The sequence below is a fragment of the Zootermopsis nevadensis genome, unplaced genomic scaffold, assembly GCF_977971745.1.
Source record: "Zootermopsis nevadensis isolate Lab colony 2312 unplaced genomic scaffold, Znev_1.0 Znev_ptg000020l, whole genome shotgun sequence".
Classification (NCBI taxonomy): domain Eukaryota; kingdom Metazoa; phylum Arthropoda; class Insecta; order Blattodea; family Termopsidae; genus Zootermopsis; species Zootermopsis nevadensis.
In genome coordinates this window covers 12,823,170-12,848,637 of record NW_028259152.1, presented here as the reverse complement: position 1 = coordinate 12,848,637, position 25,468 = coordinate 12,823,170, and the positions used below count along the sequence as shown (strand labels likewise).

At 37.3% G+C, this 25,468-nt stretch overlaps 1 protein-coding gene across 23 annotated transcripts in view; it reads left to right on the top strand.

Moving 5' to 3' along the window:
• The window catches only part of LOC110831748 (CUGBP Elav-like family member 1), a 1,322,428-nt gene that overhangs the window by 1,240,397 nt on the left and 56,563 nt on the right, over positions 1-25,468 (top strand). For 20 of the 23 annotated variants that reach the window (XM_087351842.1, XM_087351836.1, XM_087351828.1 and 17 more), the window contains 6 exons: positions 7,763-7,888; positions 11,922-12,001; positions 16,243-16,371; positions 17,340-17,538; positions 21,819-21,956; positions 23,801-23,887. In XM_087351842.1, coding sequence (XP_087207968.1) covers positions 7,763-7,888; positions 11,922-12,001; positions 16,243-16,371; positions 17,340-17,538; positions 21,819-21,956; positions 23,801-23,887 — 759 coding nt within the window. The remainder of the gene's footprint in view (positions 1-7,762; positions 7,889-11,921; positions 12,002-16,242; positions 16,372-17,339; positions 17,539-21,818; positions 21,957-23,800; positions 23,888-25,468) is intronic. The other 3 variants (XM_087351829.1, XM_087351830.1, XM_087351825.1) reach the window with 3 other exon arrangements.

Genomic DNA, 25,468 nt, shown 5'->3' with positions numbered 1-25,468 from the left:
GAAGAAGTCACACGGAGCTTAGAAAGGAAGTTGGGGTCGGTTCTTGCAAGATCTTTGAGCTCCTGACAAACGAGAAGTCGATTCTGCTTCTGGTCCTCAGACAGGATGCGTCGCATGTGGAGTTCTTCCTTTAGAATCAGCTGACAGGTCCCATAGCCTATCCCAACAATGTCGCACAAGTCGTTGATGGTACGACGTCGATCTTCGTGAATGGCCTGCCGAATCTTCGTAACATTTTCGGGCGTTGTGCTCGAAGATGGTCGTCCATAACGCTCGTCATCATCGACAGAGGTTCGGCCATTTTTAAAACGTGAATGCCACACAAAAGTTTGTGCACGACCCATTGCGGACTCCCCAAATGCTTGCTTTAGCATTTCATAGGTTTCCGTAGCCGTTTTGGCGAGTCTTTGGCAAAATTTGATGCACACGCCATTCCGAAATCGCAGGAGGGTCGGTGTAATGCACTACCAAAACGCCCGTAACTAAGAAACAAATGCTAATTCGATGATGCCGGCTGGCACACTGATTCACTATGAATGTAGGCCGCACCCCCTAGCGGCAGAAGCTCGTACTACATCCGGTTCGCCCTCTATTGACACAGTCTGGAAACTTTCCGATCGCACCTCGTATGTTGTCTTTCTTAATGTCTGTCCTTGCTACGTCTCTTATTTAGGCTAATATTTCGTATAACTTACAATATGTAATCTGTTTTAGATGTATAATTGATTGTTGCGAGATTAACTCCTCGAGGATTTAACGATACTCATGCACACTATGGAAATTTAATACAATCACAGATTATAAAATGCGTGGTTAGTTGCGGAAACATTTGCATCGAAACACAATACGGTAGATGCGTCCACTTGGAGGCAGCACCAACTAGTTTTTCTCTGTCTTTTTTTTATCGTTTGGTGGTTACGGAGTGAGGTTATGGTCCTCTAGATGCTTATCTCACACGCGTCCTTACTTCCTGCTTCATTAAAGTGCACCTGTTAAAATTAGGCAATCTTTATGCAAACGAAAATACCATTGGGATTAATGAAATGAAGCAGATCATATACGTGTTAATATATCATGCATTAAAAACGCTGTGTTCTACTTCTCTGAAGGATTGAGTTATCTTTCAGGCTTCGCCCTGCATACTAAACATGCCACCATACATATTTATAAGAAAATGATGTAATTGCAGTTACTTGTTCTAAAATATCTATTACTGTATTACATTTCATGACTTTTCTATGAATTCTCCCTAAATTCATGGACGGAGCATGCAGCATGTGCGACTGAGCAGGTTAGTGTAGCGGTATTAGTGTTTTACCGGTTGTAATATCTGCACACTGTTATCGGTTATCCTGACTGAAATTTTCCGTGGTTTTATTCAGGTCTGTGGTTCAAATCTCGGTTCGGAGACCGGCTGTCCTGTACGTTTTTATCCCCGCTTCAGTTCTTTCAGTCAAATGACGTGATTAATGAAATATTACTTCTTGTTTCTCCTTAATCTTCTGCGGTAGGTAGCGAATTCTGGTTTTTGAGTATTGAACTAAGCTCACAAACACGGCCGAAGTTTTTAAACGTTGTTTCACACAAAGTACTTATGTGAACACTCAGTGGATGGGTCATGTTTCGGCCGCCCGCCATGTTCTGTTATCGAAACTATTTAATTTATTTGTATTGTACTGCCCAAGCTTCTTAAAATGTTGTCTGGCGAATTTTTGTTCATAAAATTTCCTACTCTACACGAACCTCTAGTAAAATTTATTCATTTTCTCTTAAACATCTGCTAAAATTATGTGAATTAAATAATAAGGACCTCATTAAGATCTGTAACTTCTATTTTAAGTATTTTTTGATGTTGTGAACTTTTATAGTAGTACAAATGAAAATAATTTCTTGATACACATTGTGATGTCTTTAGAGTGGCTAATTTTGCAAGTGTGCGTTCAGAAAATAGGCCAACATGTAGCAATGCCAATTTGGAGTGAACACGTTCGAGTTTGCATTCTGGGACCACACAGACGGCAGCCATTTTAATTTTAGACACACCAACGCCTCACTTCTTCGGGATATGCTAGCTTATTTTCTAATCAACTTACAAGCTACATCCGATCCAAATTTATGATAAATATCTGAGATTCTGTGGGTAAGAATGGGTGGAGTTCCCCTGCACTCCCCTGTTCGTCTTTGTGTCATGGAAATTTCAATTTACTCCGTGGATTCTGGTCATTCAGCTTGAAGTATGGTTTCAGTTTTGTCGTTAATTTTGGCTGAGTTTGTACTGCCGCTGTCACCCAAAGATAAGTCTAGCAGTTGTGTTACGTCATGCTGCTTCTGTGGCGCTATCTACCTGCCCCCCCCCCTCTTTCCTTCCCCCCCTCTCGTTCCAGTGTGAGCTCACTGACGTGAGGACAGCAACGTTGCTGTGTTGCGCCACCAGTCGTCAGAAAAGCTGCATTGGTGATGTCGACTGAATGATCTGTATGCACTGACGTTATTCGCGACTGTCTAAACAAAATTCAAACCTCACGAGCTTAATGTAGCGTCCATATTGAGAAGTTTATAGTCGCTGTACTGGTTTATGGATCCCGAAAGTTCATTACCGTGCGTAAAGAAATACGCCAATGTACCAGATCATGATCCATCTGGATCCAGTCTGAACTGAAGATGGGTCTGTCTTCTGGGTTGTTGTGTTGTGTAGTCTGGTAGAAGTATGTTTCAAAGGTTCGTGCTACCTCCATCATCAGGGCGATCGCCGTTACCTTTGAGAACCTCAGATCTTACTATCTCGTTTCTACAACATTAATTTCGTTGTGATGTGTCTGTGAAATAAATAGTACTGTAGTAAAATCAAAGGTTATGTTTGATTATGGCATCTGGTACAAATAACATGAGGAACTGTAGACAGACAGTGGGCAAACGTACATGTAAATAAACGCTAATTGCAATTCTAACAGCCTCAGTGTGCTTGAAATGAAACAGTAAACTTTGAATTTGATTTTAGTTTTATCTTACAGGAACATTAAGGATTTTATTATAATCTAACACCCCCTCTCACAGCACAAGGATGGCCGCCTATAATAATCCGTGGCGTAACAGCCCTCCGAGAGCTAAAGATTAGACACAAAAACGTTGTGGCAAGACTGCATTGCTAACTCTGCCGCTAGTTAATCGATCTTCACGCGTTCGTTACTAAGGCCGTGGCTTTATAATGCCTTCGAGTGGTTGCCAATAATTCTGAAGGTTTGTCGTGCTTTGTTACATAGTTTCCAACACTGTAAATTCATTCTGTCTGTGAGCAAACTTTACGGTGCGAGATCGCATTAACCTCATCAGTTAATAGATAAAGGGGTTGGAGGATTCTCTGCTATTTTTTTAAACTGAAAGCCAATTACTCGTGTTCATTATATTTCTCCAGTCCGGACTTAGTTAAACGTAATTCAATCATCATATCTTGTTTTAATTGTACTTTAATATGGTCCTTCCATGTAAGTTTAGTGTCTCAAGAATCATCAGCGTTGCAGTTTTCCAATCAAAATGTTACATGCGTTTTCTGATCTTTGCTTTGTGGTTTAACCATTTTTTGTGGTTACTACAATAGTGAAAATGTACAGTATGTAGTTTATTAAATTTCTTGTTTCTTCAACTTCGTTGGGTTTCTGTCCCTGAATTGCGCTTATCGAACAGATTTACGTAAATCGAAAATATGTTAGCGGACGATTTGAAGGTCGTATAATTATTTATTTATAACACGTACAAAAACGTATGCAATGTAGAACTACACACAGCATTCAAGTTGTTCCACGTGTGGTCACGGAAGTTCGTACATGAGTTTTTCGAATGTGTTATAAATAAATAATTACACGCTCTTGAAATCGTTCGCTATTTTACGGGCACCCGCCTGATACTTTTAAGTCCAAGATCCGTTCATTTCGTGACACTGTGGAATTCTGATTGTAGTTGTGTATGGGAGAACCGTATTGGAACGTACCGATGAAAAAATCTGACGTCTTACTTATGACCTAAATAAGTAATTTTATCTTGTGCACATTTTTATTTAATTTTTGAGTTTTTTTTATACATTTATGTCCCGGATAATGCCTGTGGATTCTACACTCGAAGTTCTCACAAATTTTTGCTTTCATAATATTTAAGCGTTATCACAGTAGTTCTTTGTTAGCTTTAATTTTTGTATTAAGTTGTGAGTTCTTTGAACAAAGTAATCAAAACTTATCATTGTATTTAATTTAAGTGTGTTATTAGAGTCTGACTACGTGTACACCATAAGTTATCGACCAAATCGAACTTTATCGATTTCCCCAGAAAGAGGTTATCTTGTGACAGTTTAACATAGGTCAGAATGCAGATCATATTAACTTGTTTGAGACATGTTTTAATATGATCACAGCTGAATAAATTACAGCGAAACATAAATGTCATTTGTGCAATGCATTATTTGTAAAAGCAGGTTTATATGCACAATAATTTAATAGCAGACAACGTATTTGCATATTCCATTGGAGCATTATTTAACTTTGCACGGACTAAGATTTCAGGTTCTTAGGCGGTGAGTACGAAGATGGATGTTTTGTGGGTTGTAGCTCTAGACTCCAAGGCGCTTCAACCCAGAAGACAGCTATCTCAGCGGACTGTTGGTTGTGTACCTTTCCTTCTTCGTTTTCCATTCTGTTTAATATGGATATCGCAGGGAGTTGGGGTAGAAACGTACAAGAAGTCTGAAGGTTTCTAGCGATGGTGTGACATAATACAGGTACTCCTCGATAAATGCGGCAGAGAGTGAAAATACTTTATATATAAATCCATTCTCCTCGAATTCATCTGCAGCCACTCTTTGTCTTTCAATCCCCTTTTCACTCTATCTTTCAGTTCAGTTAAAGCAAAAAAGTGAGTGCTCTTAATTGAAATCGGTCATAATTAGTTTAATTAGTTGATCATGTTGAAGTTAAATCGCATGTTTCGAAGAGGCATAACGAGGAGTGCCTGTGTGTTCTTTTGGTCTTTGTCCATCGTCCTATAGTATAAAATAATAAAACAACGTTTCGGAAGCTGTATTCGGCTTCCGTCTTCAGGTAAAAGAAAAGGAGAGGACAGCAAATCAATCTGGTTTGTTAGTCTCAGACCTGGACCAGGAGCCCAGCACAGATTTTCAACGTTTCTCTTCCTCTCCCACCCCATCACCCAAATACCACCACCACCAGAAGACTTGAGCACAATCCAACTTACGAAACGTTTTGTTGTTATATCAGACGCAAGAGAACAATTTTACCTGTTTTAATTGTAGACGTTAAGAGTAGAAAGTTACTTATCATACATCCTGTAGGGCTTCTGTTACGAACATATGTCGGGAGCTAACAGCGGGGCTTGTGAGATGCCATATGTATGTATGGAGTGGCTCTGTTCCTCGCAGACAGCTCGTGTGATACCTAGAGTAATAATATGACGTCATGCAGCATATACAGGTCACCATATGCACTTCGCGCTTTGTGTAGCCTACATCGCATCGTCGTCATAACAATACGGTCTAAATGATCTCTGAGAAGCTAGTAAACATTCCAGGATTGAAAAAAGGGAATATTTGAGCTTTTATAGTTAGAACAGGACACTATAGAGGATTCTCCAAAAGTGTAAATGAATTTAAGAAGGGTTTCCAACATGGAAGTAATTAAATAGAGCATGAGAATGTTGATCTGCTTGCAGATTCCCAGGTGGAAGAACTACTTCTCTCAAGTGTTGAATGTTCGTAGGTTTAGTCATGTTAGGCAGATGGAAATACCTTTAGTACCTGAGCCTTGTCCTTTTGAGGTTAAAATTGCTATTGCGAAGTTGAAAAGGTATAAATCGCCATGTAGTGATTAAAATTCTGGCAGAAGTGATTCAAGAATAAGGTAAAACATTACGTTATGAAATCCATAAACTCCTTAATTCTATTTGGAATGCGAAAGAATTGCCTCAACAGTGGAAGGAGTCTATTAATGTACCAATTTACAAGAAGGACGATAAAACTGACTGTAATAATTATCGAGACTTATCACATATATCAACTTCATACAACATTTTATCCAACATCCTTCTCTTCAAGGTTACGTCCATACGTAGATGAAATTATTGGGATCATCAGTGAGGGTTTCGACGTAATAGGTCAGCTATTGATCAGATTTTTCTTATTCGTCAGATACTAGAGAAAAATTGGAGTACAATGAGACAGTACACCAGCTATTCATAGATTTCAAGAAAGCCTATGATGCAGTTAGGAGGGAAGTATTGTAAAATATTCTCATTGAGTTTAGAATACCCTCGAACCTATAGTTTGTTGAAAAAGTTGGAACTTGTACACATACAGGCTGCATTCATGGTGATGTTCCTACCGAGTACCAGGAAGTAGTTTCTGTGCGAAGATGATGGCCGTCTTCTTGGTTGGAACCAAGAAGACAGCCAGCCATCTCCGGACTCACCGCCTTGAAAACCTCAAATGCTACCTATGTTTTATGATACTTATTGTGTGTGTGTGCCGTAATATTGTATGAGTGAAAGACGTGTGTATATTTAACGTAAATCGAACCGGATATGTTACCTGCATAATCTAGAAACTTCGTCGTTGTGTAATATCTTACGTTTCCTGTTCCGTTCCGATAATCTGCCTTAGGTATAAATATCTCACTCAAGGTTCTACCCAAAAAAGTGGTACAGTCCGATCAGAATTATCAACAAAAGAAACGCGAATGTCAACATTTTGTTGGTACTTTTGTCACGTGTATTTTTATCTTCGGCTTTTAGTACTCTTTGGCCGTCCTCGGTATGGTCGGCGCTGTATGTTGTTTGTTGTTAGGAGCAAACTTATAATATCGTACAACGATGAGGTTAGTACACACAGAACCGTGCAGGCTAAATCGAAAGTGCTACTGTGGGAAGATGTAGATAGTTCGCTGAACCACTGTGCTCTTGGGATCTCGATCTGAAAGTCGATTATCCAGCAAAAACTTCCTTCGATTGGTAGTCTCAGAATGCAAACACAAGGCGTGGGTTACTTCAAGGTGTTTCCAATTGTATTTCTAGTAGAAGTAATTTGTTAAAGTGATCAGAGGGCCGGCTTTGCGTCGCACTTACATTGAAAATTACTTACATGTAGGCTGTTATACCCAGAGAATTCTCCTTGGATTTCAGTCTCATGAACTTAGCAATCGAGAGGTTCCATATTAAAATCTCGACCCAGAGACTGGCAATCCTGAACGAGGATTTTAATTAGGTATAATCATTGGCCATTGAGCATGTGTGTGCTATCTATATATGGATCCTTTATGTATGTCAGAAAAGATGTCCGGAAGATTATATTTTCACTTCTTTTGCTGCTGATTATATGTAATGACAGCTCAGATTTTGTTAGGCCTAAAGCTCTAAATTGCTTGAACATACGTGTAGTAATATGCAATTGAAGTAACACTGCTATTACTTTCATTTTACATTTATGACCTACCATGTGTAATTTATCATAAATTTAGAAATTTATTAATGTGAAATTTTTTTTTCTAATTTCAAAAAGACATTCTGTGTCGTGTCACCTGACTTAGTGAATTGCACTGTTTAATAGTTTTGGACTAAAGTTATTTTTCTTCAAAGTGTGTATGATTTTTTCTTTAGGTGTTCAATGCCATCAAGTTACTTGACTTTGGGAAATATTGTCCTAAGAAACTTTTTAAGTCTGTGCATGCATCGTGCTATTAATTTTGTTAATTTTATGTTTTCTTTCCAGAACGAAAATTGTTTGTGGGGATGTTGTCGAAGAAGTGCACGGAGAATGATGTGAGGGTGATGTTTGGTCCTTTTGGCACAATAGAGGAGTGTACAGTGCTGAGGGACACTAATGGACAGAGTAAAGGTGGGTTGTTTAACACTGGTTAAATTAAGTGCACACTTTCAGGAACCTTCCGAACAATGAATTTTTGATTTTAGCTAACTTTTGCACAAATCTGTTCAAAACTGGCTTTCCTGATTATTTTTAAGGTTAGTGAAGCCCTAAGAAGAATCCTAAGGAGGAATTTGTAGAAGTAGTTTGTGTCTTTAACTGCTTTCCTTAATATGGTGTGACTATATTTGACGTTTAATAAAAAAATGCATTTTAAGGTTCCATTCCCACTAATTTTGGCACACTACTCCAAATATTTGTATTAACGCTATTGTTATGGTTTAGCGGTTCAACATGCGTCTGTTTCTTAGTGTACCCATATTTGGCAAATTCATCTTTTCCATGGAGCAGAATCTTTTGTGATAAGGTTACTCAACTAGTTGAGAAATTACTCGCCATTTATGGACTCTGAAGGGAAATTTCTGTGTTCACGATGCTGTTTTGTGTCCGGCGAATTCCATCCACACCCAAAGACCATATTTCTTGGAAGATCCATTTTAATGCCCTTGAATCTGTGCTTAAATGTTCCAAGTGGTCCCTTCCCGTGTGGTTTTATTTGTATACACTTCTAAATGTTTCCTTACATGCTACATGCCTTGCCTACCATGTCCTTCTTGATTTCATATTTTATTTAACAACAAAATGTCAAATGCTTAGGCTTTGGAGAAGTTTGATAATGAATGAGGGGTTTGGAAGTAATGAGCGTATTTTAAGGTAGTAAATATCCCAGAATTTTCTTAGGGGAACTAAGGAAAACCACAAAAACCTCACTTTTTCTCTGGAACATGAATCAAATCTAGAACACTGGTCCAATTACGTGGCTGCCCCAATTATGCGAAGTTCCACGTAAAGAGTTAAAAAAGGTTTGTTCTTTAAGATTTTTCCCAAATAAATGGCTGCCCCGATTAACTGATGACCCACTTAAGCAGAATCTACTGTATTTGGTTAATTTATTCTTAAGATATTTAATGATTCCTTTTCTGGTGCAATGCTGACCTAAATGAAATACATTAATGATTTGTGAGCAGGTAAAGATGTCATAATAATCTGTTTTAGTGTACTGTCCTAATAGTTATGTGGAGAGTCTGAGTAAACCCACAGAATATCTCATGTTAGCCGGGGCAACATTCAAATCAGCAGGTACCTTTCAAGTAAAAGTCTTTGGTCTATCAGCTTCATCATGCTACTCGCTTTTGATTTGTTATTCAGCACAACTCTACAGCAATGGACTAATTGTGTTATGTTTTATACGTACATAACAAAAATGAAATCTCCAAAGTCAGAAGTTAATGCCCATACTGTAGTGGTTTTTTTCCTTATTCTTTTTTCCGGTTTAACAATGTTTGTACATTTTCCGGTACCCTTTACGAGTTCCCAACTTTTTAGTTGGCATGATCTATGGACATTCGGTAGGACTCCTTGGACGAGGGATCGGCCCGTCACAAGGCCTCTACCTATTTACACGACAGCACAACACAGAAAAACATCCATGGCTTGAGTGGGATTCGAACCCACGGTCCCAGCGACCAAGCGGCACAAGGCCCACGCCTCAGACCGCGCGGCCACTGCGGACCCCTGAACTGTTTTTTTTAAATTAATGTAAAGCCTTCCCTTAGAGAACGCAGCTGTGTGTTTACATATATTTATTCACTCACACACAAGATCATTGAATTAATTTACATGATATATCACCAGATTTGGCTGGAAAATGGTGCTTTATCAGTTCATCTTATTTCAATTTGACTTTCATTGACTTCATGATAAATTTAATTATCTTTTAAGTGAAAGGAATATTAGTCTGCATGTGTAATAGAAAAGGTGCATTTCAGAATTACATATTCCATAAATGATGTATGACAGCTTAACAACTAGAGCCTCATGAATCTTCTTTGTTTGAGAAACAAGTGGGGAGCTGAATGCACGTGATGATGAAAGCATTTATTTTGTTGGTGATAGTGATTTATTAGGGGTCATGTCTCTTACTTCACAGTCATTCAGAACATAAATGGGAGGTCATTTGTAGGGGAAATGCTGCATGTATTATCTGGACAGATGGAGCTATAGGTTGACCAATATTTCATGACAGTTTGACATGAGAAAGCCAGTAATGTTTATCCACTCTTAACACTCTGCCCCTTTTGGAATTCCAGAAATCCTCAGTGGGTCAGGGCATGAGTGTTTGAATTATTTAATGTGAAATAAAATATTACGTAACTTAAATATAAAATTCCTGAACTTCTCCTCTGCTAGTTGTACAGGAATTCTACATTGTGTCCAGTTGGTCATAATTGCCATTTAATAACTATTATTGGATTTTAGTTGGTTGGTTATACATTTATTTAACATTTTTGCAATGGCATACATTGTATACCATTGTACAGAAATAAAGTCTTCACATCCTCACCCCATATATATATATATATATATATATATATATGCATATATAATAGTTTTTAAATATTTTTCTTTAGATTTTTCTCTTATTTTATTACAGATTAATTCATTATAACATTAAATAATATTGATTGTAATGCACTTCACATCTGCCTTCAATTCTGGTATCAAACCATCTCTTCTTTGCCTAAACACAGTTTTTGTGAAACAAGGGCACTTTAATCCTTATACTACAGGGCTCGTAATTAAAAAGTAAAGTAAAGCTGTCCCACTATATGCCATGTAGGCGCTTGGGGGGAGTGGAGGTATAGCTCCTACTATTTCTTGACCTCGACACTGGATGGGGGTGTAGGGCTCGTAACTAGATTTTATAATTCTGGATGGGAGGTTAGAGTGGTTGTGGTATACTCCTGCAGCACATGGTCAGTGGATCACCCATAAGCCGTGACATTCAACCGATGTAGGTTAATGTGTGTTAAGGAATGTAAAATTTTGAAAATATTTACCTGTTCCCTATTATAACTTAACTCATGGAATAGAGTCTTCATTAAGAATTTTATAATAGTGGGTTAAGAAATTCCCAGCCTTTTATATGATCTGAAACTTATTTACCATGTTTGCAAGAAACCACCACTGAACCCAGTCCATATCAGTTGAATCCATTTCATGTGCACACATTTATTTCCTATGATCCACTTTAATATTATCCTTTCTACACAAAAGTGTCTCAAGTAGTAGGTTCTCTTCAGATTTTCCAACTAAAATTTTGTATGCTATGGCATTTTCTGTGTCATCCTCTCCCTTGGAGCCACATAATCTCAGCACTTCATTCTCAAATACAGTGGATTCCAGTTGATTGGGACACATCAGGACTAGAACACTTTGTCCCAATTAAAGGGCTGCCCCAATTATGCGAACTTCCACGTAAAGAGTTAATAAAAAGGTTTGTTCTTTAAGATTTGACCCAAATAAACGGCTGCCCGATTAACCGATTGCCAAATTAACCGGCATCTGCTGTATTTAAGATTTGTGTTCTTCTTTAAGGTTGAGAGACGGAGTTTTACATGCATATGAACAGAAGATAAAATTATAGTTTTTATACTTTAGTCTTTAGATTGTGGGGTCCACAGTGGCCGCACGGTCTGAGGCGTGGGCCTTGTGCCGCTTGGTCGCGGGGACTGTGGGTTCGAATCACACTCAAGCCATGGATGTTTTTCTGTGTTGTGCTGTCCTGTAAATAGGTAGAGGCCTTGCGATGGGCCGATCCCTTGTCCAAGGATTCCTACCAAAATGTCTATAGATCAAGCCAACTAAAAAGATGGGGACCCGTAAAGGGTACCGGAAAATGTACAAACATTGTTTAACCGGAAAAAAAAATAAGTCTTTAGATTGTGAACTAAGCAATAGCAGGCTTAACCAAAGTATATTCTGTTCTTTAAATTCTTTGTGACTGTAATTTGTATTTGTTGCTGCTGTTCCCAAACATTTGAACTTCACCACACTTTCAGAGGATTTATTAATTTCCTGTATGTTATGATTTTGTATTGTGTTTTTGAGTGGAGCATGAATATGCTCCGACAAGAGTCGTAATTATGTTTATTCTGTTTGGCAGGCTGTGCTTTTGTTACCTACACATCTAAACAGTGTGCCATAAATGCAATCAAGAACATGCACCATTCACAAACAATGGAGGTAAGATTTTTCTCTTTATGTATTGCTGTGTTAAGTAAAGGAAATTATTAAATTTATTCCATTATTACTGTTAGATTTTGTGCTGTCCAAGCTAATACACTAGTCTGATTTATGTTGTGGATGCTTTATTAGAAGTACCTGTATGTATAGAAATGATATGTATGGGAAACGATTCACATATTCTTGGCTACATTTTAATTGTTATAATGAGACAGGGATAATTAAAATTTATTTGCAAAATATGCAAGTTTGAATGGTATAAAGAAGGGACTACATTTATTCCTTTATCTCAGCGCTATATCATGCCATGAGTTTTAGTTACGTGGACCCGCTGTTGTGATTAAGACCAATATAAAAGATATTTATTTATATTGCATGCATAGTTAATTAATATACATGAATTTAATATCGAACTAACTCAAATGTGGCAACAGAGTTTTGAATAATGTTTTCTACATTCCATTATCTGAAGCCTCAAACTTCTTTATATAGGTTTATAATAGAGTTTAATATGCAGTTTGATCCATATTCATCCAGTTGTCACAGATTTCATCATTAATATGCTTCTTAACATGTATTTCAGTTCATCCATTCTTCATTTACAGTTCATGTAATACTGAAAGGTTTTAATGTTGGCATGTTGCATTTAGTATTGTTGTGTTTCTGGAGTAAGTTTTAAAAAATGAAACTTGATTTTAACATACTAAATGATGAATTTAGTTTGGGAAAACAGCAATATTGATTAATTTAACAGCGTGGCTTTTTCACATTTTTGTGTAAATTGCATTCCAATTAGACCAGTACATCGGTTGAAACTGCCTGCCCTATGGTAAAGTCTGTGAGTGTAAGGAACTTCACGCACCTCATTTGATTCCGCACTGTTATATAATTGGTACTAGATAACAAGGGTTTCTTTCTATAGGACTTAAGTTTGAATAAAACCTGTCTTGCCAGGCACCAAAGGTAGTCTGTAGAGGGTGAACATGCAGATGTGCATGAGTTTAAGCATCATAAAATTGATTCCTTATGGTTGAGTTTAATCTGTATATTTTCTCTAAACAAGATAGAATTTGCAATTGTGTTTCTAAATGTTTGTGTCTGTTTTTGTACTGGCAGTAAAACATAAAGGCACCAGCATCTGATATTACAGTATTAGATGCCAATGCCTTTATGTTTGTGAGCAGTGATAATTATAACTTTTTTACCCCAGAACTACTTTTTAATGAAAACTGTCATTTATAAGCCAGAATGTTCTACCAAATATGAAATAAACATCGAAATTTGACATATGATTTGCTACTTGCTTATTAGTTGAATTATTAAAAGTAATTTTGCATTAAGATTATAATCAAGGTCATATTTAATTGCTTAGAGTATCAGGTGTATTAAAAGATGAAGAAAATATAAGTGAATGGTTGGCAAAATAAACAGACCCTATAAAAATAAAACTTTTAGGAGTATTTAAATCTGTGTGAGAGAGTTGCAGGATGTTATTTTCATACGTGTCAGAAGTCTTGCCAATAACAGAAAATTACATAAGCTGTTGAAATATTGGTGCTTTCTAAGAACCAGTAGCAGGAGTGACTTTCTGAGATCAAAAAAGGCATTACAGATTAGTAATGTTACATATGGAATTTAGGGTCCGCAGTGTCCGCGCGGTCTGAGACGTGGACCTTGTGCCACTTGGTCGTCGGGACCGTGGGTTCGAATCCCACTCAAGGCATGGATGTTTGTCCGCGTTTTTCTGTGTTGTGTTGTCCTGTGTACAGGTAGAGGCCTTGTGACGGGCCGATCCCTCGTCCAAGGAGTCCTACCGAATGTCAATAGATCAAGCCAACGAAAAGTTGGGACCCGCAGTGCTCAGGCACTTGAAGAACGGGTTGTCCAAGTATCCAAGTACATATGGAATTTCAAGTTGTAAATTATGGGAACATGTTGGGAATGGATGGAAGAATTCTTTTGATATCCAGTTAGATTGATTGGAACAGTTTCCAGTTAGGTGCTCTTTCCCAACATATTCGACCTTTTACCAGGTGCAACACATTTTGGCAGGATTGAAAACAAAATGTGTGAACATAAGTCAGTATACATTTTGAATTAGAATGTTGGGTTGAATGTTGGATCCTCATAGAAGATTTATTGTTAAAAGTAATTTGCATAAAACCAGTATTTAAACCACACACTGTTTAGATTTGGCGAGATGAAAAATTTCTAATAAAATTGCAGAACGTAATGTTTTCACCTTGGCAAGGAATATTATTCAAATTTTAAACCTTGAACTCAGAACCACAAAATTATGCTAGTACTTTTGACATTTAAAATTTGGAGTTGAATTATGTATGGAGTCAGTGATGTAATAAGTATATAATGTTACAATGCCAATGGTCATAGTTAAGCTATATAAGTACAGTAAAACCTTGGCCAGATTTGTTTATGATTCTATTTAATGATGGTACTTTGTTCTGGGTAACAAACATTTCACAGTAAGTACCCATTGTACTGTTCTGTGACAAAAGCAAATACAGTAATGTCATGGCTGACAAGTTGTAGCCTGCTAGTGTGTGTCGCAGTATGCATGCCAACTACACGTAGTTAAATTGTTCATATGCTGTTAAGACCATTGGGCACCCTAGAGTGCAAAGAAGATTTTCAAGTAGGGAAATGGATCTCCTGAGGCAGTGGGCTAGTATCAGATTTTGCCAGTGACTGAAAAATTTTGCAATGTAAATGTTTTGGAAGGTGTATAGCAAATGAAGTGGTGCTTTCAAATTTACCATACTCTTTCAGAATTTTAGTGTGAGTTATTGATCTTTCTGTGGATGAAGTCTGACTGAAAAGTAGTTGGTAATAGTAGCATTGTGTCTCACAAATTCCAACATACACAAGAGAGAATAGAATTTTATGACAATTAAGCAGCATATATTAAAGTAATTTCCCTATACATTCTTGTTTTTAATTTCCATTTCTGCATTAAACAGCGTCTGTTTATTAGGGGTAATTTTATATTGTTTTACAGTACCTTCTCAGGACCAGAAAGCATTTTCAGTGAAGACAGATCTTGCTTAATCCAGATTCTTCTTTAGACAGGTTTTACTGTAGTTGTCAAAAATAGATTGCTGTCTAAGCAGTGCTTATTTTGTGTAATATTTTGTACAATGTCATTCCAAACATTTAAAAAGCCACTCTGTTACATGCCAATATTAGTACTTAGGGGAGAGGAGGTATAGCTTCTACTCATTCTTAACCTATAAGGGGGTGAGTGGTCAGTACCACGCCCTGGCCATGCTTTATCCCAAGGAAAGGACCTGGGTGCCCATTGGACAGGAGACTGGGTGGGCCACAGAGCTGGTCTGGATTCAGAGGCTAGAAGAAAATCTTCCTCTTGTCAGGGATCAAACCCTGTTTTCCCTGTCTATAGCCAGAACACTGACAGAGCTACCTGGCTCACACTCTAAATATTTGGTACAATTAATCTGTATCATTGTCATCCTCGGTGGACAAGTGGTTAGCGTGCTTGCCACTGGACCCACGGTTCGCAGGTTCAAACTTGATTGAGGTCGATGGATTTTTGGTGATAAAAATCCGTAACATAACTTCCTTCTGAGGGGAAGTAAAGCCAGCGGTCCCATGTCATAGATTTATGGCATGTAAAAGAACCTTACGAGCATGATATGAGATGTTTTGTAAGCAAAATTCAGTGGCCATTTCTCACCCAAGTCTTGCCTGATTTACTGCTAGATGGCTCCAGCAGACAAATCAGGATTGAGTAGAAATTGTGCGGGGGCAGTGGGCTGGTCACACGCTACTCATAAATGCACACTTTAAAGACAAAGAAACCTCCCACATGGGAGGAGGCCAAGGCTCGACTTTGGGCTGTTGCACCATAGAAGAAGAAAAATCTTTATCATTGTGACAGGAACACATAAAAGGCTGAATTTAAAGTTTAGTATGTGAAATTAATGGCTTCACTGAGAAATCAGTAAAGATGACAAAAGAGCCTACTGAATAGGAAGTGGTACTTAGAACAGTTGGATTCAAGTCAACAATATTGGGCTGGAAAGAGTAATTGTCGTTTAACATGAAATCTAATTTCTTTTCACCTGGCAGAATGCAATATTACATTCTAAAAGTGTCTGTAGGAAAGCAATTTAATCTGCACATTACAGAAATGTCAGAGCATTATAAATTTCAATCCTCTAAAGATGTTGTTCTCAATTACACATGATTTACATCTTTTATAGGGGTGTTCATCACCACTAGTGGTGAAATTTGCTGACACACAGAAGGAGAAGGATCAGAAACGACTGCAGCAGATGCAAGCGAACCTGTGGAACCTTGCAGGAGTTAATATGGGGCCACAGTACCTGGCAGTAAGTACTGTGATCAATTTGAAGATTAACGACTTAATATGAACTGTAAATAAGTGGTTCTGTTTTTATAGTGAGGACAATTTTAAGAATACTGTTTGGAAATAAGTAACAAACTTTCTAGAAATAATGTACTTCTGTTGGAATTATCTTTATTTCAGCTCCTTTTTTTTACTGTGCCTAATGTATTAGAACTGGGGCCCCTTTCACACATTGTGGCCTTTGTTCGTGTAATCTTCTCGCCAAAACAAATGATTTTATTCTTGGCACTGATCTTCTATTGTGCTTAGTTTCAGAGCTACAGAAACAATCCTCAATGAAATTCTAACCCTGGGATACCTTTTCGAAATTTTGACCTTTCCTGGCTTAAAGGCATAGCATATATATATATATATATCCAGAAAGAGTTCAGATTTTGTCAGATATATATATGTGTGTTCGTTTTAAGAGATGGAATTACTATACATACTAGTTTGTTAACACTTCTGTATGTTGGGCAGTGTAATCTGTTGTAAGTTTTTTCAGTTATAATACATTTTGGCATGAAATGAATGCATAATGGAGAAGGTCCACGCATACATCCGCACATTTCAAAAAAGTACCAAATGAATTGTAATTAAATTGGTATTGAGGGTCTATACTAAAAGTTGTCAGGTCACTTTAGTTATATTTTATATTGGATGAATATAATCAATTTTTTACATGAGACTCGGGTCAAACTTATTGGCCCTGTGAATTGTGATGTGCTCATGTCCAGTATGATCAGATTTGCAACAACAGATTTGTATGCAGAAAATAATCAGCAAGGCATATAAAACACACAATATACATTTTAAAAATATGTATTCTCCAAACTGAGGTACAAGTTAGTAACAATTTTAGTAATTGAGTAGGAGTTCTTGAGGAAATATTGGTCTGAAAGGAGCGGATGTGGTATGCTCTCTCTGTTCTTGGTCACGTATGTGCTGCAGGGAGATTCTCACTCTTGCCTTGCACCTACATCATTGCAGCTACTGCAACAGATTCAAGCGTCGCAGAGTGCAGCGGCAGCAGCTGGTGCAACAGCAAATGGGCAGCCAACCAGTGCAAGTTTGTCAGCGCTGAGCACAATGCAGCAGCAACTTCTGGTACAGCAGCAGCTTCAGGCCGCTCAGAACTCAGCAGGTCTGTGTGAGTGATCCTCCATTTAACTCCTGAATGGATGACTTTAAATTTCCTATTTGTTGAAGATGGCTGTCTTCTAGGTTGTTGTGCTTGTAATCTGGTAGAGTTTACTGACATTTCGGAGCTGCTTGATACCTACATCATAAGGGCTATGATGATGCACCAAGAACTTCTGAATCATTGTTAAACATCTACCAGACCACATGGTACAACAACGCACACTAAAGAAAGCCATCCTGTTTACTGCTCTGAGAACCTGAAATCTCACTTCCTGTTTGTTATTCACAAGTTATTTGAAGGATTTAATTTTCTTCAGTGAGTCTTCTGACCCATAGATTTTACATGTGACACCTCCCCACATGCAAGTATTTTTGTTTGAATTTCAAAATTGACAGAGTCTGTCTGACATTAGCCAAAAACATTATCGTTTTATAGAACATGACAGAACACCCCCCCCCCCCCCCCCGAGATTCATATGTGTTAATATACAACAAACCTGTCTGTCTAATTTTATAAATTTTAGGTTTTTATTTCATATTTTGAGGTCATTGGAGTTAGTTTGACATGAGACCTAATATTTGTGTCTGCAAATCTAAACATCATATGAATCCTCATGTTCACATAACAGTAGCTGTGAATATTGATATCAAAGTCATTCAGTCATAAGCTGCCCAAATATATACTACACTCATACAACTGGGTGCACTGAAAATAACAATATTACACATATTTACTAATTTTTACTTATTTAGGGTGTCCAATCAAATACTATGAAGATGCTAGGGAAGAATGAAAATTATATTAATCACCTGCAGGTATTATTTGTGGGACACTGGAATACAGCTTTATGTACATATTATATCTAATATTCCATCAGGATGTAATCTTAATTGACACATGACACTGTATGATGAACATAAATTGAAGGCAGTTGAGAAAAGAGAAATTTTTGGAGTATTTACATAAATGTTAAAAACAGAGAAATAGTAAAATAAAGGATGTAAAATATAAGTTTTCATGGCGATTTTAATGTGATGACAGTATGATGACTTTCGGGTAGTCAGCTGTGTCGGTAGAGTTGGTGATGAAAATGCCGTTTCACGATTAAAACTTAAATTTTGCATAAAACCGCGATGGAGAGCCTACAAAACTGGCCATCAACACAAAGACGGGCCTCGGATCCAGTGACCAGTATGCGACCCAATCAGGAAGACGGGCCGGCAGAGCCAGCACTGCACTCCACTTGGCTAGTAAGCAGTCAGGAAAACAAGGTTCGGGCAAGCACACAAGTCGCAGACTACTTCTACAACCACACCATTGCCCTGAGGCATTTTTAACACCAACTCTACCGACATGGCTGAATACCTGAAAGTCATCATATTGTCAAAATAAAGGATGATATCATGAATGTAACATGTGTATGCTTAGCACAGTTGGCCGTCAAACTTACTTTCGATGGCTTATATGATGCTCAGTAGGTGGTATAACTTCTGTTTGCAAGTCTGTTCCATTCCTGCTTTGGCCAAGATGCACAAGCCAAAACAAGAAGTTTGTTTATGTTTGTTATGTCTCTCAGTTATTCTTACCATCCACTATTTTCTCTCCCTGCCAGAACATGTAAGGAATGCACATGTTAACATTTAGGTAGCTTGAGTTCTGAAGATTTCTGTGTTGTTGCGCTGTGTAGTCTGGTAGATGTTTACCAACATTTCAGAGGTCATACTGCCTCCGTCATCAGGGCGATGAGTATGAAGATTTATGTCTTCTGGGTTGTTGCGCTGTGTAGTCTGGTCGATGTTTACCAACGTTTCAGAGGTCATACTGCCTCCGTCATCAGGGCGATGAGTATGAAGATTTCTGTCTTCTGGGTTGTTGCGCTGTGTAGCCTGGTCGATGTTTACCAACGTTTCAGAGGTCATACTGCCTCCGTCATCAGGGCGATGAGTATGAAGATTTCTGTCTTCTGGGTTGTTGCGCTGTGTAGTCTGGTAGATGTTTACCAACGTTTCAGAGGCCATACTGCCTCTGTCATCAGGGCGATGAAGATTTCTGTCTTCTGGGTTGTTGCAGTGTGTAGTCTGGTCGATGTTAACCAACGTTTCAGAGGTCATACTGCCTCCGTCATCAGGGCAATGAGTATGAAGATTTCTGTCTTCTGGGTTGTTACGCTGTGTAGTCTGATCGATGTCTACCAACGTTTCAGAGGTCATACTGCCTCCGTCATCAGGGCGATGAAGATTTCTGTCTTCTGGATTGTTGCGCTGTGTAGTCTGGTAGATGTTTACCAACATTTCAGAGGTCATACTGCCTCCGTCATCAGGGCCATGAATCACCCTGATGACGGAGGCCAGACTACACAGGACAACAACCCAGAAGACAGAAATATCCATACTCAGCGCTGTGAAAACCTCAAATCTTACGGCTTGAGTTCTATTTTGTAGAACTTGATAAGATAGAATTTTTCGTGTGTGTGTGTGGGTGCGTGCTCACAATTATATTCGAGTTAAGAGTTTGTAATATAAACACATTGGTTGTTGGAAACCCTGTATGCATTGAAACAAAGACAATTTGAAATGTTTTGTGATTTTCACCCAAAAGATACAGAAATAACCCCATAAAGATGGTACAAAATCAAGAGCATCTTGTAGACAGTGGTTTGAAGAAAGATGCAGTTGAGGGAATGTGAAAAACAAGAACTTCTTCTTTTTTATTGTTGTGAATTCTTGAAATATGAACATTTGAATAAGTGTACTAAATTTACCTTTACTTTTAATATAGCCATTAGGAGATGTGAAGGAAGTGGTCTGCAATTGGTCATGACCCTATTTCTTCAGATGATCATGAGCAGCCACTGTACTTTTATCTTCACACTAAGTTCAGAGCAGCTGTTGGTGTCATACGTTTCAAATGCTAATACTCATAACTGCTTCTGGTACTTGATCTGTGTTTTATAAGGGCACTGTTTTAATTAGTACTTCAGTTTTATAAATGCTTCTGTGAATGTATTTATTCTTAGGAAGCTGCCTATTACTCCGCTTCCCAATAAATTGCCAACTTTTTATGGAAGCCAATTGTTCTTTACCGTATTTGTAAGAGCTCACTAAATGCTAAATTTGTATGTAGCCTATGTTTGAACCATGTGTTAATTTATCTAATAGGGAACATTGCAGTAGGTGTTCAGTGGGAAGATGGTATTATCTGTTGGAATCTGTTATTGAATCTGTTTGATGAAATGTGGAGAACTATTTCATTTAACACGTTCGTAATGACAAGGCAATTGCTTGATTTTTGTGGCTGTCAAATAAACCACCAGGGACATTGCTAATGATTTGGTTCTCAACAAAATGTTTTACAATGTCAGTTACTGAAGCCTGTACAGAAAACTTACTTGTTACATGAAATGACAAGTTAGTGTCTCATGTCGTAGTAAGTTTAATAGAGGCAATATGAAAAGTAATTTAAGAGGCATCTATTGCCTCTCCTATCTCAGCATTAATGTAAGTTAGGAAACCACACTTCTCTTCAAATAGTGAGGGTTACACAGAATATTATATACTCAACATGGTGGTTGATCAGTATGGGAATAAATTATGAAAGAAATCAAAATTATGTTCCAGTTACCACAATAAGGTAATATGGCAGAATGAGTGATTATATCAGAACATGTTTTTCTTGGCGATATATTTTCTATATCTAGAAAATGTCAGTGAAATATTGGCAAGAAGAAAGACAGAGAACTCTTCTTGCAGTGAGGTAAAGTGTGTAGGAGTCGAGTTTGTAGAGTCGCCTGTCTTATTTTCGTTACATACTCATTCATACACATTTGTGTATTTATTTATGTACATGTGTATCATTGAGTGTGATTGATTTTAGTTACCTCTGCAAACATTCAGGAGACCATTGTTGATTGTTGAATACAAAATGGAAGATGTGCATTGCTGTCATCTTGAAGACAATGTTATTTACAGCCCTCAGTAATTACATTCTGTAGAAAGATTTAAAGAATTGGTAGGATGTTACGTCCCTCAAACACAGATGTGCAAAAGCACTTATTTGTAACCATCAGTATATTGTGAAGGAACTGAAAAATTAAGGACTTGGGTTGTTATTAGCTAGGGCTGTTTAAATAAACACTGCCTTACTTCTCTTGTTTGTACATGGAATGTCACCCAAAAGCTGCAAACAGTTGTAAGTATGTACATTTATGTGTGTTAGGTCAAGGTAGCTGGAAAGTCTGTCAGCAAGAATTTAACATTTACAATATCAAGAGTGTGGTTTGCCAACAGGTCTCCAGAACTTGGCAGCATTGCAGAATTCCACAGGCCTTAACCTGAGTGGGTCTACTGGAAGTTCAGCGACTGATATTAGCCAAACTAACCTCCAAGGATTGGCAACGCTGGCAAACCTTTCAGTAGCAAACCCCAGTATGTATCCAAATCATCAGCTTATATTTTGTTTGTATGCATGCTTTGCAAGAAGTTTATAAAATGAACTTATAATTGGGAGGTCATGTCCATTCTCAAGTTTTATCTGTGACGGTGCTGAATCGCTATGAAATTTTGAATTGGGAACTGTACCAAAACATTTGTCAGGAAAATGAAATATTCATTCACATTGGTCCAATATAAATCCTAATTTACATGAAGGTAAATTAAAGCTACATCAGATTTTTCATAAGTGTTTCATTCTGCAAACTGTCTTATTTCAAGCATTTTTCAATCTGGTCAGTGTTTAACCTGTCATATTAGAATAAGGTGTTTTAAAACCCCATATTATGAGGCTGCTAGCTTGACTTTAAGCCAGGTTTTTATGGCTAAGCAGTGTGCCATTGCAGTGAACAGCCAGCTCGACTGCATGTTATGCTGATAAAAGTTAATAAAAATGCAACAAAAATATTTTGCAGACAGTGAACATCAAAGGCATTGAGGTATACAAATTCACAGAGAACACATTACAAAGCTATTCGTATCCCACTGAAAACACATTTACACGTTGAGAGTGAGTCCTATTACAACCGGTTAATAGTGGCATATTTACATTTTGTTGCACGTAGTGTCACTAACATAATATAATCTTTCTGCATTTCACCTCCTTTGATCTGTGCACATTCTTGCTATCTGCCTGATTATAGGGAACAAGGTATTTTTTCACATTTTTACAGTTTATCTCTTAAAAGCCTGAAGGTAACTATCTGTCCCACCTGCTTCAACAGTCATTCTTAATTCTCTGTTTAGACCTGTGATCTTCCGTGTTTCTCACTGTAAATAGCGATTATTTCCTCAAACAGTTTTATCAAGTTGATTTTTGTAGTGGTGGAGTCTGATAGTTTCTTTGTGGTATGGATTGAATTCCTTGAATATTATAAGGTGAGTTCAATCTTCAAAGGGTTAAATCAGGGTTCTCCACCTTGTTTCTTTCCTTCGGCCAAGAATAACTTTTGCCTTGGACCCGCTATCAAGAAAACCCTCCTTTCACTATTTTGAAAACTAATAGCCTTTTTTTTATCTTGAACAGTACTTACTCAGAAATTACTAATTACTGTAATAGGCTATGTGCTGAAACATAAATTTTATTGAAATGTTCACTGATTACTGTAGAGGTACACATCATTTTAAATTTGCCCCTGTAACAACATATATCTGACACTGTTTTTATCTGGAAATGTTGCATTTTATGGTAGGGTTTTAATGTAAGTAGCATGTGTGACACTTGTACATAAAGCAAGACAAGATGATTTTTAAAAAAAATATTTTGGAGCAGAGAAAATAAATTAGCATGTAATAACTAGTAATGAATTAATATTTAATTTTGTGGGCCTCGTTACAAGTAGTCTACGGCTGGATGTGACTTGCAGGTCACTAGTTGAACTGCATTGGTTTAACCATATAAAATTCTGCCCATAACATGCCTTCTGTTTAATTCATCATCTCAAAAGTTCAAACTGTTCATAATGTTACAAGCATTTTCAGTAGTAATATTCTCGAGTTGCCAGACGCAGAAAAATATAATCATCATTGGCATCTACTGACTAGTTTACGTGGTGCCAAAACCCAGATCATCATCATCAGGATATCCATTTGTCAGGACTAGATACAAACCTGACCATCCAAGTGTGAAGTGGAAGTGCTAATAATTAAACCTCAATGTCCTCTGTTTTTTCAGTAGAAATTATTAATTAGTGTTAGGTTTTTTGATATCTGTTAAATTGTAGCCATGGTGAAACTTTGCTTTACTAGTTTATTGAAGTGTTGATGTTTATTTGTTTCAGCTATGAACCCTATGAGCATGCAAAATCTAGTCACACTAGCGGCAATGACAGGGGGCAATGGGGCCAATCTTCAAGTATCACCTACTGGTAAGTTTGTTACTGTGTTTGCTGTTGAGCTTTGAACGCATTCTGTTGCATACAAACCACAAACATTTGATCCTTGCAGTAACCTCCATAGGAATTTCAATATTTTGGGAAATGGGTTTTGTTTCAAAATACACTTCTGTATGTATGAATTTCTTTTTCAAAAATTTAATCTTCAGTTTGTTGTAATTGAAGAACAAGTCTGGTAAATTAAGTGTATATATAAAATCAGATCATGAGAAGAGGAAGAACACTTTTTACCATATGGTGATTTCTGAAATACAAGCTGGTTCATTTACCTACAAAAATAAGTCAGTGTGTACTCAATGTTGTCATTTAATTGACTTTTCAATAATTTTCAAATGACTGAATGAGGAAACTGCATTTGCGATGGTCAGACTGTGTTGTGACTTTACCATATTCATGAGCTTAGAAAGTAATGTTCATTAAAAACATAAATTTTGTTCTCGAAGAATACTGTGTCATTTGTTACCAGTATATACCAGAAAGTGTACCTAACATTGGACATCCTTGACATATTTCTTGGTGTATTTAAGGAGACTTTCTGAACTTCATAGGATCTGTAGCTTCTGATAATGAGATGATTGTTTGTTGACTTGGAAGAAAAGGAAGCATAGGGAAATTATCATATACCAGTAAAGACGAGTTATAGAACTCGTTGCTTCTTCTGTCAGTTCTGTTGCTGTAAATCCATAGCATTAACTGCTGAAAGATGTAGTAACACGTTTCATTTACTGATCCTCTCAAAACATCAAATACATTCAATAAAATAAAATGTCTTGTAAAATCCAAATATTGTCAGTCCATTATGAGTTCAGAATTCCATTTTGAATTCTGCGCTATAATTTGCAAGATAGAATACAAATGGGGGTTGGCCAAATAAAGTAACATTTTTTAATTATATACTTTTGTACTTGGTTTAGTGACCACAATGGCAAGATTAGACTATGTGGATGGTTTAGAAACCACAGAGTGAGAGTTATTGACATTATTACAAATATACAAGAGGTTCTATTAATTTAACCATATAAAAACAGCATCATGCGTTGTGTTCTATAGAAAGTATTCCGTGTGTCACTGCTTACAGATGATCTAGTGGGCCGTATGTTGCACTAACATTAGTAAACCTTAAACCTTGGAGTTGAAGTTTGGCTGCCAGTCCTCTCATTTGTGGAGTTATATTCTCTTACTGTTTGTTAGAGGTTAATATCTTTGTTCTTATTGGCATAAAAAGTTTTAGTGATTTTAAAAAAATTGCCCTCCACAAACCAAAACAGAAGTCAATGTTCTTGACATACAGTCATTAGCTTTTGAACCATCCGTATATGTAGAATAATAAAATTAGTTGTTTTAAGGTTATGAATAGTCTTTTCATAATTCCTAAAAGAATAACCAGTAGATAGGGGTGACCAGTTCACAGGTTTCACTGTAGTTCTTACTGTAATTCAGCTGCTCATTTCTAAATGGCCTTCTGCGAAGAGGTTTGATGTTTGAAGAATCTTTTTAGATATGCAGTCAAAACTACTGTTTGTTTATACTGCTAAACATCATATTCAAAATCCT